At 40.9% G+C, this 15,348-nt stretch overlaps 1 protein-coding gene and 1 non-coding gene across 8 annotated transcripts in view; both read right to left on the bottom strand.

Annotated features, from left to right (window-relative positions):
• Positions 1 to 15,348, bottom strand: part of CNOT10 (CCR4-NOT transcription complex subunit 10) — a 78,286-nt gene that overhangs the window by 57,996 nt on the left and 4,942 nt on the right. The window contains exon 1 of one of the 7 annotated variants that reach the window (XM_032409063.1): positions 9,520 to 9,903. The exons of the other annotated variants lie outside the window; for them this stretch is intronic. Coding sequence (XP_032264954.1) covers positions 9,520 to 9,721 — 202 coding nt within the window. The 5' untranslated portion in view covers positions 9,722 to 9,903. Of the gene's footprint in view, positions 1 to 9,519; positions 9,904 to 15,348 lie in introns of those variants that run through there. 7 annotated transcript variants of the gene reach the window in all.
• LOC116635353 lies at positions 6,127 to 6,229 on the bottom strand. The gene has a single exon (XR_004300142.1). It is a non-coding gene; the product is annotated as a U6 spliceosomal RNA (small nuclear RNA).

Here is a 15,348-nt window from a genome sequence, read left to right as displayed (position 1 = left end):
AAATAAAGTCTAAAACTACTCGAGTTCAACACTTTTAACTGTTCTGACAAATGCTTCAAAAAAAAAAAAATACTTTTTCTGGGGTGCCTGAGTGGCTCAGTTGGTTGAGTGTCTGACTCTTGGGTTTTGGCTCAGGTCATGAACTCTGGGTGGTGGGATCGAGCCCCTCATCTGGCTCTGAGTTCAGAGGGGAGTCTGCAGGAGAGTCTCTCCCTTCTCTCAAAATAAATAAATACATCTTTTTAAAAAATTGTATTTGCAGGGGCACCTGGGTGGCTCAGTCGTTAAGTGCCTGCCTTCGGCTCAGGTCATGATCCCAGGGTCCTGGGATCGAGCTTGCATCGGGCTCTCTGCTCCGCGGAAAACCTGCTTCTCCCTCTCCCACTCCCCCTGCTTGTGTTCCCTCTCTTGCTGTCTCTCTGTCAAATAAATAAAATCTTTAAAAAAAAAAATTGTATTTGCCAGAGAGCGAGCGAGCGAGCGAGCGAGTGCACGCGCACAAGCAGAGGGAGCAGCAGACAGAGGGAGAAGCAGGCTTCCCGCTGGGCAAGGAGCCCCGTGAGCGGACTTAATCCCGGAACCCTGAGTCAAAGGCAGACACTCAACCGACTGAGCCACCCAGGCATCCCAAAATAATACTTTTTCTTTCATGAAAGAAGCAGCATCATTGATCCCAACATTTGTGAGCACAATGCAGTCAAATGATCCCATCTCTTCTTGTTCACAAGAGATCTTTCTGGACTAAGCCTCATTTATATACTGTGGTAGATGATTTTTTGGGAGAGGGGCTGGCAGAAATCTTTCTTATCCTTGGAATTTGGGGCCTTGATGTCAGATAAGTGACAAGAACCTAAACCATAATATCACACTCTGGAGACAACATCATGCTTATCCAGTTTTCACAAACTTTTAAGTTTCCTCTGTAAAATTACATAGCAGTAGCCACAAAACATAGTTTCCATTCAACACTAAGAAACATACCTGAGCTTTTAATTATTTATTTAAAGGAAAGGAGACAATAAAGTTATAAAAGTTAATAAGAATAAAAGGTAATCACATCTACAGAGCTCATAAAAATGTAGCATCTAGTGTTTCAAGGGACCGTAAAAAAATGTTAAATCTTTTAAATCTTTCAGCCCTGGGGTGCCTGAGTGGCTCAGTTGTTAAGCGGCTGCCTTCAGCTCAGGTCATGATCCCAGGGTCCTGGGATCGAGCCCCGCATCGGGCTCCCTGCTCAGTGGGGAGCCTGCTTCTCCCTCTCCCACTCCCCCTGCTTGTGTTCCTTCTCTCACTGTGGCTCTGTCAAATAAATAAATAAAATCTTTAAAAAAAAATAAATCTTTCAGCCCTTTTCACATTTATTCAATGCTGCCATCATCATCATTATAAAGACTTTGGGAACAGGAATGCAGGGAGGGAAGGAAGGCACCTTGAGAAGGCATAACCAGCTATAATGCTATGGATTATTTTAGCTTCATTTAATCTCAAATTAATCATGACATTTCTTGCTTTTCCCTGAAGTACTGAACTCAAAATACAAGTTGTACTTAATCGATTAAGATCAGTCTTTAGAAACTGTCCTCTACAATTTACCAGTATTTCCCACTTAGAAAACTTTCTTTTGGGATGCCTAGATGGCTGTCAGTTAAGCGGCTGCCTTCGGCTCAGGTCATGATCCCAGGATGCTGGGATTGAGTCCCTCATCAGGCTCCTTGCTCAGCAGGAAGTCTGCTTCTTCCTCTGCCCTGCTCTGCCTGCCGCTCCCCCTGCTTGTGCTCTCTCTCTCTCTGACAAATAAATAAAATCCTTTTGAAAGCAAGCAAGCAAGCAAGCAAGCAAGCAAGCAAGCAAGCTTTCTTTTGATTTTTTTGGATCTTTTTTCCTCCAACTCCCTCCCCCAACTTTCAATTTTGACAATTTTCATACCTACAGAAAAGCTGAAAGAATATACGATGAAAATGAACGCCCAGGGGCACCTGGTGGTGCAGTGGGTTGAGCATCCAACTCTTGGTTTTGGCTCAGAATGTGATCTCAGGGTCTTGAGATTGAGCCCCACATCAGGCACCGCACTCCACACAGAGTCTGCTTAAAATTCTCTCTCTCTCCCTCTGCCCCTCCTGCTCATGTTCTTTCTCTCTCTCAAATAAATAAATCTTAAAAAAAATTAAAAAAAAAATACAATGAACACCCATATTGTCTTCACCTAGATTCACTGTTTTTTACATTAAGCTTTTTATTCTAAGATACTTGTAAATTCATATGCAGCTGTAAGAAATAATATTGAGGGGCACCTGGGTGGCTCAGTCAGTTGAGCATCCCACTCTTGATTTTGGCTCAGGTCATGATCTCAGGGGTTGTGAGATTGAGCTCCACGCCAGTCTGGCCCCGTGCTTAGTGGGAAGTCTGCTTCTTTCCCTCTGCGCCTCCCCCTGCACATGAACGTGCATTCTTTTTCTCTCTAAAATAAATAACGCCTAACAAAAAAATTGAGAGATTCTTTGTATCCTTTACCCAGTTTCCCCCAATAGTAACATCTTGCCAAACCATACTATGGTATCACAACCAGGATGCTAACAATGTTATGGCCAAGAAACACAAATTTTCATCAACAGAAGTATCCTTCCTACTTTTTTTTTTAATATTTTATTTATTTGACAGAGAGAGAGAGGGAGGGAGAGAGCACAAGCAGGGGGAGGGGGAGTGGGAGAGGGAGAAGCAGGCTTCCTACTGAGCAGGGAGCCCGACGTGGAGCTCGATCCCAGGACCCCGGGATCATGACCTGAGCCTAAGGCAGACGCTTAACTGACTGAGCCACTCAGGCGCCCCTAGTATCCTTCCTATTATACTTCATAGCCACACTCACATCCTCTCTGCCTCCCTACCCCTGGCAACCACTGATAGGTTGTTCTCCGTTTCAACAACTGTCATTTCAAGAACATTAGTTATATAAATGGAGATGCATAATTTTTAACATTTTGCCACATTTGCTTTCTCATTATTTACATATTTCTTTCATTGAATCATTTGAAAGTAATATGACATTTAACTCCCCTACTTCAGCATGTCTCTCCTATGATTTAAGGACATTCTCCTACATAACCAAAATAAAATAATCACACTAAGAAAAGTAATAATAATTCAATAGTATCATCTAACAAATAGTCCACTAATTTCATTCAAATTTCCCTGATGGTTCTAAGACATGTCTTTTTTTTTTTTAAGATTTTATTTATTTATTTTGACAGAGAAAGACACAGTGAGAGAGGGAACGCAAGCAGGGGGGAGTGGGAGAGGGAGAAGCAGGCTCTCTGCTGAGCAAGGAGCCCGATGCAGGGCGCGATCCCAGGACCCTGGGATCATGACCTGAGCCGAAGGCAGACGCTCAACAACTGAGCCACCCAGGCACCCCGGTTCTAAGACATGTCTTTTTTTTTTTTTTTTTAAAGATTTTATTTATTTATTTGAGAGAATGAGGTAGAGCGAGCATGAGAGGGGGGAGGGTCAGAGGGAGAAGCAGACTCCCCGCTGAGCAGGGAGCCCGATGTGGGACTCGATCCCGGGACTCCAGGATCATGACCTGAGCCGAAGGCAGTCGCTTAACCAACTGAGCCACCCAGGCGCCCCGGTTCTAAGACATGTCTTATAACTTTATTTTTCCTTCCCAATCCAGGGACCAATCAAGGCTCATACATTTCCTCAGTTAAATAGCTTTTGTTTATTTTAGTCCAGAACACTGCCTTACCATTTTTTGCTTATCAAGCCGCTGTTTTTTCCTTAAAGATTTTATTTATTTATTTATTTGAGACAGAGAAAGTACAAGCAGGGGGAGCAGCAGGCAGAGAGAGAAGCAGAGGAAGAAGCAGGCTCCCCGCTGAGCAGGGAGCACAATGCGGGGCTGATCCCAGCACCCTGGGATCATGACCTGAGCCGAAGGCAGACGCTCAACCGATTGATTGAGCCTCCCAGGTGCCCCTAGCTTAGACTCTTTAAAATAATTATTGACTTGGGGCACCTGGGTGACTCAGTCGGTTAAGCGTCTGCCTTTGGCTCAGGTCATGATCCCAGCTGGAGTGCTGGGATCAAGCCCCGCATCAGGCTCCCTGCTCAGCGGGGAGTCTGCTTCTTCCTCTGCTCCTCACCCTGCTTATGCTCTCTCTCTCTCAAATAAATTAAAAAAAAAAAGAGCCAAAACTAGTTGCCTTGTAGAATGTTCCATATTCTGGGTTTATCTAATTGTTTCCTCATGCATACAGTCTAACATTTATGGCAAGAGTATTATGTCGGTGACATAAATATTAGTCATTTTTATTTTTTTGAATATTAATCATTTTAAAAGATCTTTTAATTTATTAACTGACAGTGAGAGATCGCGGCAGAGGGAGAGGGAGAAGCAGACTCCCCGCCGAGCAGGGAGCCCAATGCAGGGCTCAATCCCAGGACCCTGGGATCATGACCTGAGCCGAAGGCAGATGCTTAATCGACTGAGCCACCCAGGTACCCCAAATATTAATCATTTTTAATGTTAATACTTTAAATTGGTTCAAAAATCTACCTTTTGTTTTAAAAAGGTGTCTTTTATGTTTCAATATCTCCCAAAGAACATTCTGGTTTTTTAGTTTTACTCACCAACAAAAGCTCCATGCATCATTAATGGAATACCAATAAAAAGAAATATGACCATTGTACAAGTATGATGCAATGGGCTGCAAACATAGAACATGTGAGGGTGATGCCACTGTTTATGACTCAGAATAAAGAAGAATTCTTTAAACTATCAAAATCTTGTGATATTTGAATTTCTTATTTATATAGATTTTTTTTTTTTTTTCAGATAGAATTGTTGCTTCAGCCTTGAATCCAAACACCTCCAAAGCTTGAACCCAGGTGCAAAATGGGGATAAGAAAACATTTTTCAGAGTTATTGGGAGGCTTTGTTAAGAATATATGTGAAGTGATTGAAATGTATCTGGCAGAGAAAGTCCCCATATGTGGCATGGTAGTACAGACTTTATTATTTTCAACATACAGACAGGACCAGGTAGCACAATGAGGTGGAGACAATACCTGGAAATAAAATACGATGACCAAAACTCTAGTGCCACTTTTGAAATTAAACAGATGATACAGAAATGGAACTGGGGCAAATGTCAGCTTCCCTATTTACTAAAATGAGCATCTGTATTAGATGGCTTTTAGGGTACCCTCCAACTCAGAAATTCAGTCCCCCCAAATAAGCTTCTATAAAGAAACAGCTATGTTTGTTCACAAAGCAACACTTATAACTAAGGTATCAATGGAAGACAAATCTCCACATGGGGGGAAATAGCAGATCATCTTGTCCCCCAAATTTACTACTCAATAACTCCTACAACCACTACCATTACCATCACCCCAAGTTTCTCAGAAGACATTGTTCACTCTTTAACTTTGGCCATGGTGAAACACGGAACACTTGCCTGGGAGTTATTTTTTTAACTGTGATAGTTTGGCTTATATGTGATAAATTCAAGCCATGCATTCAATTAATAAATAGCTGAGAGACCACTATGGGTCAAGCATTGTTCTAAGTGCTAGGGATGTACATGTGAACCACACAGACAAGGTTCCAGCACTTGTGAAACTAAGAGACTCCCTGGGGAGATAAGATACAAATACATGACTCCGGATGTGAATAATGCTATGACAATAACAGGGGGCTGTGAAAGAGAGGGAGTGGGGATGGGAGGTGAGGTTGGACCTAAATCAGAAGGCAGGCATGGAAGTCCTGAGGATATAGGGCTCCAAATGTAAACTGCTTGCAGCTCTGAAACAACCATCATTCTTTCCAGCCCCTACTATGCCAGGTTCTATCTTGGGAAACTATTTGCTTCTCCATCCTATACTACCCGCAATTTCTGCCTAACTGTAACAACAATAGCATCTAGCCTTTATTGAGCACTCACTATGTGTTAGGCACGTAAGCACCTCAAATAGCTTAACTCATTTAATTTTCAAATCAATCCTTCAGGAGTCTAGTGACTGCAAGATGCATACAGGGGGCTTCTGGGTGTGTGAGGAGTCATTAAACTCTATTTACATTCATGATGTGGGCTTTTTTTTTTTTTGGTTAACATTCCAAATATATCTAAAAATATGGAACACTTCACGAAGTTGCCTGTCATCCTCACACAGGGGCCATGCTAATCTTCTATCATTCCAATTTTAGTGCATGTGCTGCTGAAGCAAGCACGATGTGGACATTTTTGATAACTATCTAGAAGCCTGTATATTCCAAGAGCATTTCAAAGAACCAGTCCTCCACAGAGCTGACTCCAAGAGCCCTGGCCAGGCACATGTTGGCAGTCAGTAAAGACTCCCAATTTCCCTCTCTCAAGAGGGAAACACAGTGCAATGAAAGCAGTATAAGCCTTGGAATCGGTCACATCTCCAGTACGGTCTCCCCTTGGCCATCTAACTCTCTGCTTGGAGATGCTAAATAGATATTACCTCCCTTCCCCTTTCCTTTTGACAAAACCATTAAAGATTCTTGCAGTTTCTCACCAATGGAGCCAGCACTGGTAGATTGCATACTCTTTTTTTTTTTTTATCTCTACTTATTCTTTTTTATTGTTATGTTAATCCCCATACATTACATAATTAGTTTTTGATGTAGTGTTCCATGATTCATTGTTTGTGCATAACACCCAGTGCTCCATGCAGAACGTGCCCTCTTTAATACCCATCACCAGGCTAACCCATCCTCCCACCCCCCTCCCCTCTAGAACCCTCAGTTTGTTTCTCAGAGTCCATCCTCTCTCGTGGTTCGTCTCCCCTTCCGATTTGCCCCGCTTCATTCTTCCCCTCCTGCTATCTTCTTTTTTTTTTCTTAACATATATTGCATTATTTGTTTCAGAGGTACAGATCTGTGATTCAACAGTCTTACACAATTCACAGCACTCACCAGAGCACATACCCTCCCCAGTGTCTATCACCCAGTCACCCCGTCCCTCCCACCCCACCCCCCACTCCAGCAACCCTCAGTTTGTTTCCTGAGATTAAGAATTCCTCATATCAGTGAGGTCATATGATACATGTCTTTCTCTGTTTGACTTATTTCGCTCAGCATAATACCCTCCAGTTCCATCCACGTCATTGCAAATGGCAAGATCTCATTCCTTTTGATGGCTGCATAATATTCCATTGTATATATATACCATATCTTCTTTATCCATTCATCTGTCGATGGACATCTTGGCTCTTTCCACAGTTTGGCTATTGTGGACATTGCTGCTATAAACATCAGGGTGCACGTACCCTTTCGGATCCATACTTTTGTATCTTTGGGGTAAATACCCAGTAAGATTGCATACTCTTGAGAATCACCACTTAACACCAAGAACAAAATATAACTTGTGCTTAAGTGAACTTATCAAAAACTTAGATCTGCTCTACAAAAAAAAGGTATTCTGGTATTTGGGTTTTTTAGTATTACTTCTGATAATTAAAGTTAGCAGATAAGGGGCGCCGGGCTGGCTCAGTCAGAAGACCATGTGACTCTTGATCTCGGGGTCATGAGTTTGACTCCCACACTGGGATACTTAAATATATATATACTTAAATATATAAAACTTTCAAAATATATAAGATAAATGAAAAAAAGAGTTAGCAGATAAATTAGTATTTCATTTCCACTTCAGCATACAGATAAGGATTGAGTCCTAAAGGGAGGAGGAAAACGAATAGTTTATTAGAGAAAGTTTAAAAGGACACTATTAGGGGCACCTGGCTAGCTCCATTGGTGGATCGACTCTTGATCTCAGGGTTGTGGGTTCAAGCCCCTTGTTGGGCGTAGAGATTACTTTTTTTTCCCTTAAGATTTTAACTATTTATTAGAGAGGGAGAGAGCAAGCAAGCACAAGTGGGTGGAGGGGCAGAGGGAGCCTGATGTGGGGTTCAATCCCAGCACCCTGAGATCATGACCTGAGCCAAAGGCAGATGCTTAACCAACTGCGCCACCCAGGCGCTCCAGGTGTAGAGATTACTGAAAACATAAAATCTTAAAAAAAAAAAAAGGATAGCTTTTTCTTTAGAAAGCCAGTGACAATGAGTCATTGTTAACCTGTTTACACAATACATCTGTTTTGCAAAACTTTAGGTGTATAATAACAGTAAGGACCAATTACTTTTATTTATTTACTATTATCATTTTTTAAGATTTTATTTTGGGGGCGCCTGCTGGCTCAGTTGGTAGAGATGTGACTATTGATTATTTTGGGGGCGCCTCGTGGCTCAGTTGTTAGTCGTCTGCCTTCAGCTCAGGTCATGATCCCAGGGTCCTGGGATCGAGCCCCGCATAGGGCTCCCTGCTCAGAGGGAAGCCTGCTTCTCCCTCTCCCACTGCCCCTGCTTGTGTTCCCTCTCTCACTGTGTCTCTCTCTGTCAAATAAATAAAATCTCCTTTAAAAAAAAAATAAATAAAATCTTTATTTTGGATTTAAAAAAAAAAAAGATGTTATTTGAGAGAGAAAGAGCACGCATGTGAGCAGGGGGAGGAGCAGAGGGAGAGGGGCAAGCAGACTCTGCACTGAGCCTGGAGCCCTATGTGGAGCTCAATCCCATGACCCTAAGATCATGACCTGAACCGAAATCAGAAGTTGGACATTTAATGGACTGAGCCACGCAGGCACCCCAGATTTTATTTTTAAAGTAATCTCTACACCCAACTTGAACTCAGAACCCTGAGATCAAGAGTCACATGCTCTATTGATTGAACCAGCCAGGTGCCCCAGAACTAATTACTTGTAAATGTGTAAAAATAGGACACAGGATTTCAGGACTCCAGATATCGAAGAATGAGTTTAGAGTGAAGCAGAACCCTCAACTGCATGTACATCTGTCATAAAATTTTAACAATGAACACAAACACTTTAAAAAATTTTAGGAAACCCTAAGTGTTTACAACATTTATCTTCCCTCATAAGGAAGTACACAAAATTTAAACCAAATGCCAAAATTTCTTAACGTGCCATCAAGTTATCTCCATAGCTTCTTCTAAAATATACCCTCTCTAGGTTATATTCTTTTACGGGACCTCTGGGCCCAACTGCCAAAGAGTGATTTATATATACTATGAAGCAGGGGGAAATAACCCAACAATTCACCAACGCACTGAAGAGTTTAAGCTTCCACTTTCCACCATTATCCTCCAGGAACTGTAAAAGCCTCCTACAATCCTCCAGGTAAAGAGAGAAGAGAACTTTAAGATAAATAAATAAGCTAGACTCTAAGGCTTACAAGAGACTCTGAAATTCTCATTTCTACAGATATTTTGGAGAACTGAGCCCAAAGAGTAGCCTTTTCCAAGTTAACCAACCATTATTTTATCTGCATTTTTACTTCAAGATAAAACTTTAAAACAAAAATACTCCAATGGGATTATTATTTTTATTTTCCCTGTTATCTTCCTGTTTTCTATAAGGAATGGGTGTTATTTTCATAATCAGTTTTTAAAACAGTATTTGTAACTGCTGAGTTCTTACCAGAAAGAGTCTGCACATAATTCCATAGTGTGTCTTTATTTGTCCAAAAGTAGTCTCCATTGCCAATTGTGAGAGTGTATGGCCGTTCATCCATAAGCTTGACTTTCCTTCTACTCTGGCCTAACGAACATGGCTGACCTTCCAGGCGCACAGAGCTCTTAGGAGCAAAAACCTTGACACCCTTTAAGCCAACAGGCTTCATTTTGAACCAAACAATTGCTTTTAGGTTTGAACTAAGTAGAAAAGAAATACACTGCTATTTCAAAACTGAAAGAAGTCAGTTAACTGAAAGCACAGACACATTCTAATACAGAATGTTAACAATTGAAATCTGATTGGAGGAGGGTATTCCACACAAGCTACACTTTTCAAAATATAACTTCAATGATGTTCAAGAAAAGACATTTTTTTCCAAATGAATAAGGAATGTTAAAAACTAAGAAAACCTACTAGTATGGTCACAAAGTAGTGTTAATGCCTTTGTGAAGGCAAGTTTTAAAAAAGGATGCCATTTCAAAGAAAAATCATTCAGGTTTGCCAAAGTTACCATATAACTGAAGTTCACACACCTCACATGTGGTTTTCTATCACTTAGACAAGTGTCTCTGACTTACCAAAACCCTACACATATAACAGCTGATTACTACATAGCTCAGAGAAATAATATGTGGCCAGCAATGCCTCAGACTTGAGCACCCTGTCCAGCACTACAGAAATAAAGGAAGAGAATATCAAGAATCAATAATAGGGGTGCCTGGGTGGCTCAGTTGTTAAGCGTCTGCCTTCGGCTCAGGTCATGATCCCGGGGTCCTGGGATCGAGCCCCACATCGGGCTCCCTGCTCCACAGGAAACCTGCTCCTCCTCTCCCACTCCCCCTGCTTGTGTTCCCTCTCTCGCTGTGTCTCTGTCAAATAAATAAAATCTTAAAAAAAAAAAAAAAGACTCTAGGGAGCCTGGGTGGCTCAGTCATTAAGCGTCTGCCTTTGGCTCAGGTCATGATCCCAGGGTCCTGGGATCGAGCCCCACATCGGGCTCCCTGCTCAGCGGGAAGCCTGCTTCTCCCTCTCCCACTCCCCCTGCTTGTTTTCCCTCTTTCGTTGTGTTTCTGTCAAATAAATAAATAAAATCTTTAAATAAAAAAATCAATAATAACATGCTTTGGAAAAGACAGGCAAACCAGACCTCTACCATGCTGAGTATTTTTTTTAAGATTTTAAGGAATCGCTACACCCATTGTGGGGCTCGAAAAACCTCAAGATCAAGATCACACTCCACTGACTGCCAGCCAGGCACCCCTGCTGAGGAGTATTTTAATTTTCATATTGGAGAGTAGTTTTTATGCACAGAAAAGAGATTTACTCTAGTTTTCAAATATTAATACTTAATTTATTAATGTTATAAATTCAGAAAGCCTAGATTTCCCTTAAGCTTTTACATTCAACTTAGACTTTTTTAAAGATTTTATTTATTTGTGAGAGAGAGAGAGAGAGCATGCATAAGCAGAGGGAGAGGGAAAAGCAGGCTCCCCGCTGAGTAAGGAGCCCGATGTGGGACTCAATCGCAGGACCCTGGGATTATGACCTGAGCTGAAGGCAGATGCTTAACCAACTGAGCCATCTGTCCCAACTTTTTCTTTGTTAAGGTTTTATTTTTAACTAGTCTCTATGCCCATTGTGGGGCTTGTACTTACAACCCCAAGAGCAAGATTTGCATGCTCTACCAACTGAGCCAGCCAGGCACCCCACAACTTAGACATTCTATTTGGGGTTTTAATTTTAAAGGGCTGTGATGAATGTTTGATCTCCCTTACAAAGTTAGACACATTCAGACATAAAATTTCTACTACTTTAATATATTCAATTTTAAGTACAGTTGACTTGAAAAGAAAATTTTCTGAGAACTTTAATAACTTATAAATCTAAAAAAATTTAACTTATGAAAATAGTGACTCAGGTACTCTTTAATGTCCATGCAAAAATATATAGTTAAGGTTTCAACTTAAGTTCACACGTACAAATCAACTATACACTCAATTATATATTTAAAATTGGAATCATAAGACCAATACATTACTCTCAATTCCTAAACATTAAAGATACTTGAAATATCAAATGTAGGTCACTATTATATCAACTCCTTATCCTGAAAACTAGTAAATGAAAAGGATGAATTTTCAAGTTTTTAACATTTAACATGCCTTTCTGGGAAGAGTTATAGTTCATTCCCAGTTGATATGGGAGAGCTATTCTTTATGTAGTATCAGCAAATAAATGTAAACAGTAATAGAACTAGGAAAAGTGCCACTGTGCAACCCCCAATGATATAACTGATCAATGGTGGATGTTTACATGACTCCAAATTATTACCCCATAGATTACTTCTAATTGCAATTGGAAAAAGATGTTCCTGTCACTACCTTAACAAATTGATGAAATTTAGCATCACTAACAGTGGACAAATTGAAATTGACATTATGCACTTTATATAAAGCATACAGAATCATCTAAAAAGTATCTCAAAAATATGGTAAACCTAAATTTAATCAAGTCTGCAGAGGCAACAACTTTCAGTTCATGGAAAATACAGAAGACAAGGAACTAATTAAAGGATACTAAGAAGAAACAATCAGACAAATCCAGAATGTGGGATATTTTACAAGACAATTGATTCAAAAATCACTGTCATACAACAAAACAAAACATAAAGGAATACTAGGAATTAATACACAGAAGAGACTTAAAAAAAAAAAAAATATATATATATATACAATGTGTAAACCATGACTGGATCTTAGTTTGAAAAGCACAGCTTTTTTTTTTTTTAAAGATTTTACTTATTTATTTGACAGAGAGAGACACAGCGAGAGAGGGAACACAAGCAGGGGGAATGGGAGAGGGAGAAGCCGGCCTCCCGTGGAGCAGGGAGCCCGATGTGGGGCTCGATCCCAGGACCCCGGGATCATGACCTGAGCCGAAGGCAGACGCCCAACGACTGAGCCACCCAGGCGCCCCACAGCTTTTTTTTTAATTGAAGTTTAATTAACGTAGTGTTATATTAGTGTCAGGTGTACAACATGTTGATTGAACTAGTCTATACATTACTGAGTGCTTGCCACAGTAGGTGCAGTTAATACATTATTACAGTATTATTAACTCTATTCCCAATGCTGTACTTTTCATCTTTTTAACTTACTATTATGTTTTATTCTATTTTTTTAAAAGATTTTATTTATTTATTTGACAGAGAGAGACAGCGAGAGAGGGAACACAAGCAGGGGAAGGGGGAGTGGGAGAGGGAGAGGGAGAAGCAGGCTTCCTGCCGAGCAGGGAGCCCGATGCGGGGCTCGATGCGGGGCTCGATCCCAGGACCCTGAGATCATGACCTGAGCCGAAGGCAGATGCTTAACAACTGAGCCGCCCAGGCGCCCTTACTATTATCTTTTAACTGATACTTTGCCAGATAAGCACAGCTTCTTTAAGCTTTTAAATAGCATTTTTATGACAACTGGGAAATTTAATATATTCAAATATTAATTTTCTAAAGTATGACAATGGTTATATAGGAGAATGGCCTTTTTTTTTTTTTTTAAAGATTTTATTTACTTATTTGACAGAGAGAGAGAGAGAGAGAGTGAGAGCAGGAACACAAGCAGGGAAGAGTGGGAGAGGGAGAAGCAGGCTTCCCGCCGAGCAGGGAGCAGGGAGCCTGATGCGGGGCTCCATCTCAGGACCCTGGGATCATGACCTGAGCCAAAGACAGATGCTTAAGGACTGAGCCACCCAGCCGCCCCGAATGGCTTTATCTAAAAAAAAAAATGCATGTGAGGGGCGCCTGGGTGGCTCAGTTAGTTAAGCATCTGCCTTCAGCTCAGGTCATGATCTCAGGGTCCTAGGATCGAGCCCTGCGTTGGGCTCCTTGCTCAGTGGGGAGCCTACTTCTCTCTCTCCTGTTCCCCCTGCTTGTGCTCACACTCTGTCAAATAAATGAAATCTTTAAAAAAAAAATGCATAGTGAAATATTTAGAGATGAAGTGTCTATAACTTATTTAGAAATGATTCAATACTAAAAGTTGTAGCTAGAGATAGAGGAAGTAAATATGGCAAAATGTAACAATCGTTAAACTAGGTGGTGGGCATATGGATACTCATTTTTTCAATTTTTTGGATGTTTGAAATCCTCTGTAATACAAAGTTGAAAAAATTTCATATATGCACAGATTCCTTACTGGACCCTGAAGAAAGCAAATGGTAGGACAGTATTACATAGTTTATTTCCTCATCTGCATATTTATTATATTTTATTTATTTATTTATTTATTTTTAAGAGTGAATTTATTTATTTGAGAGAGAGAGGGTGCACGTGCATGCATGCAGAGGAGCAGAGGGGGAGGGAGAGGGAAGGGGCAAAGAATCTCAAGCAGACTCTGCCCTGAGCATGGAGCAGGACTCTATCCCACAACCCATGAGATCATGACCTGAGCCAAAACCAAGAGTCCGAAGCTTAACCAACTGAGCCACCCAAGCGACCCTGCACATACATATTTTTAAGTCAATATGAGCTAGGGTAGGAATAGGAAAAGTCTGGAAGAACACACAAACTCAGTATAAGCTACCTGGAGGCAGAGACCAGGTAGAGGCAACAGAGAATTTAATACTTTTTACCTTATACATTTAATAATAATCATCAGTTTTGGGTGTCTTTAATAAAATAAAATAGCCTTGGCTTAAATTTTTCCCATTTGTTTGTTGTTATCATTTCTGTGGCCATCCTGGCTCAAAATTTCAAAGCCATCTGTAAGTACTCTTTTCCTGATTTCCTATTACCCATCAGGTCCTATCTTTCCCTTATTCATAATATTGTCAACCTTTTCCTATTAAGCCTACTACAGCCAGCCTCACAGTTCAAATTCTCAGATAGATTCAAATCTAGGATTTTGTGTCCTAATTCCAGCCATTTTCTCCCTTCAGATAACCATAAAAAAATAAGGTCAAATAAATCATCCTAAAACACTGTTGGTACTTCCTTAATCAAAAATGCAACCAGTTTCACATCACTTTTATATGTCATATAGGGACATGGACCTTGTGAACCTCCCAATGCCCCCCTCAATCTTTGTCCCTGGTTGGTCCCCCATCCACCCCCCTCTACAGTCTGGCTGAAATACAAATCAGAGCATGAGAACCGCTGGCAGATCAGTCACTGAGAAGCCACACAATCCAGAAGCACAGGTCAATTTGTTTCTCAGGGAGTAAGTCTTTATCAATTGGAAACAGGAAATGGGAGGAAACTGGACAGATAAATTATCCCTTTTTTCTCTCTTCATATGAACTATTCTGGAGTGTAGTTTCTCCTCGAAACCCTTTCAGAAAAATCCCTTATGCAAGTGACATGCTCTGTCTCTTAGCTCAAGGTGAAACAGGAGCCAGGTATTAATGTACTGCACCTTCCTTTGCCTTACTTTTTTTTTTCTCTCTCACTTTTACTATCTTGATTTTGCACCTTCCAAATAAAAAGCACTTTGAGTTCTGCTTCTCAGAGGATGTGAGCTAAATAGTACACCTTACCTCAGTTGATACACTTAAGCTACAACCCTATGAGATAAATAAAAATGCTACTGGGGGGCACCTGGGTTGGCTCAATTGGTTGAATGTCCGACTCTTGGTTTCAACTCAGGTCATGATCTTGCAGTTGTGGGATCGAGCCCCGAGTCGGGCAGAGTCTGCTTCAGATTCCTTCTCCCTCTCCTCCTGCCCTCGCTCCCCCTGCTTTCTCTCTAATGAATAAATAAAATCTTTAAAAAAAATAAAGGGGGGCGCCGGGGTGGCTCA

The sequence above is a fragment of the Phoca vitulina genome, unplaced genomic scaffold (genome assembly GCF_004348235.1).
Source record: "Phoca vitulina isolate PV1807 unplaced genomic scaffold, GSC_HSeal_1.0 scaffold10, whole genome shotgun sequence".
Taxonomy (NCBI): Eukaryota; Metazoa; Chordata; class Mammalia; order Carnivora; family Phocidae; genus Phoca; species Phoca vitulina.
This window is presented reverse-complemented; position numbering and strand designations above follow the sequence as displayed.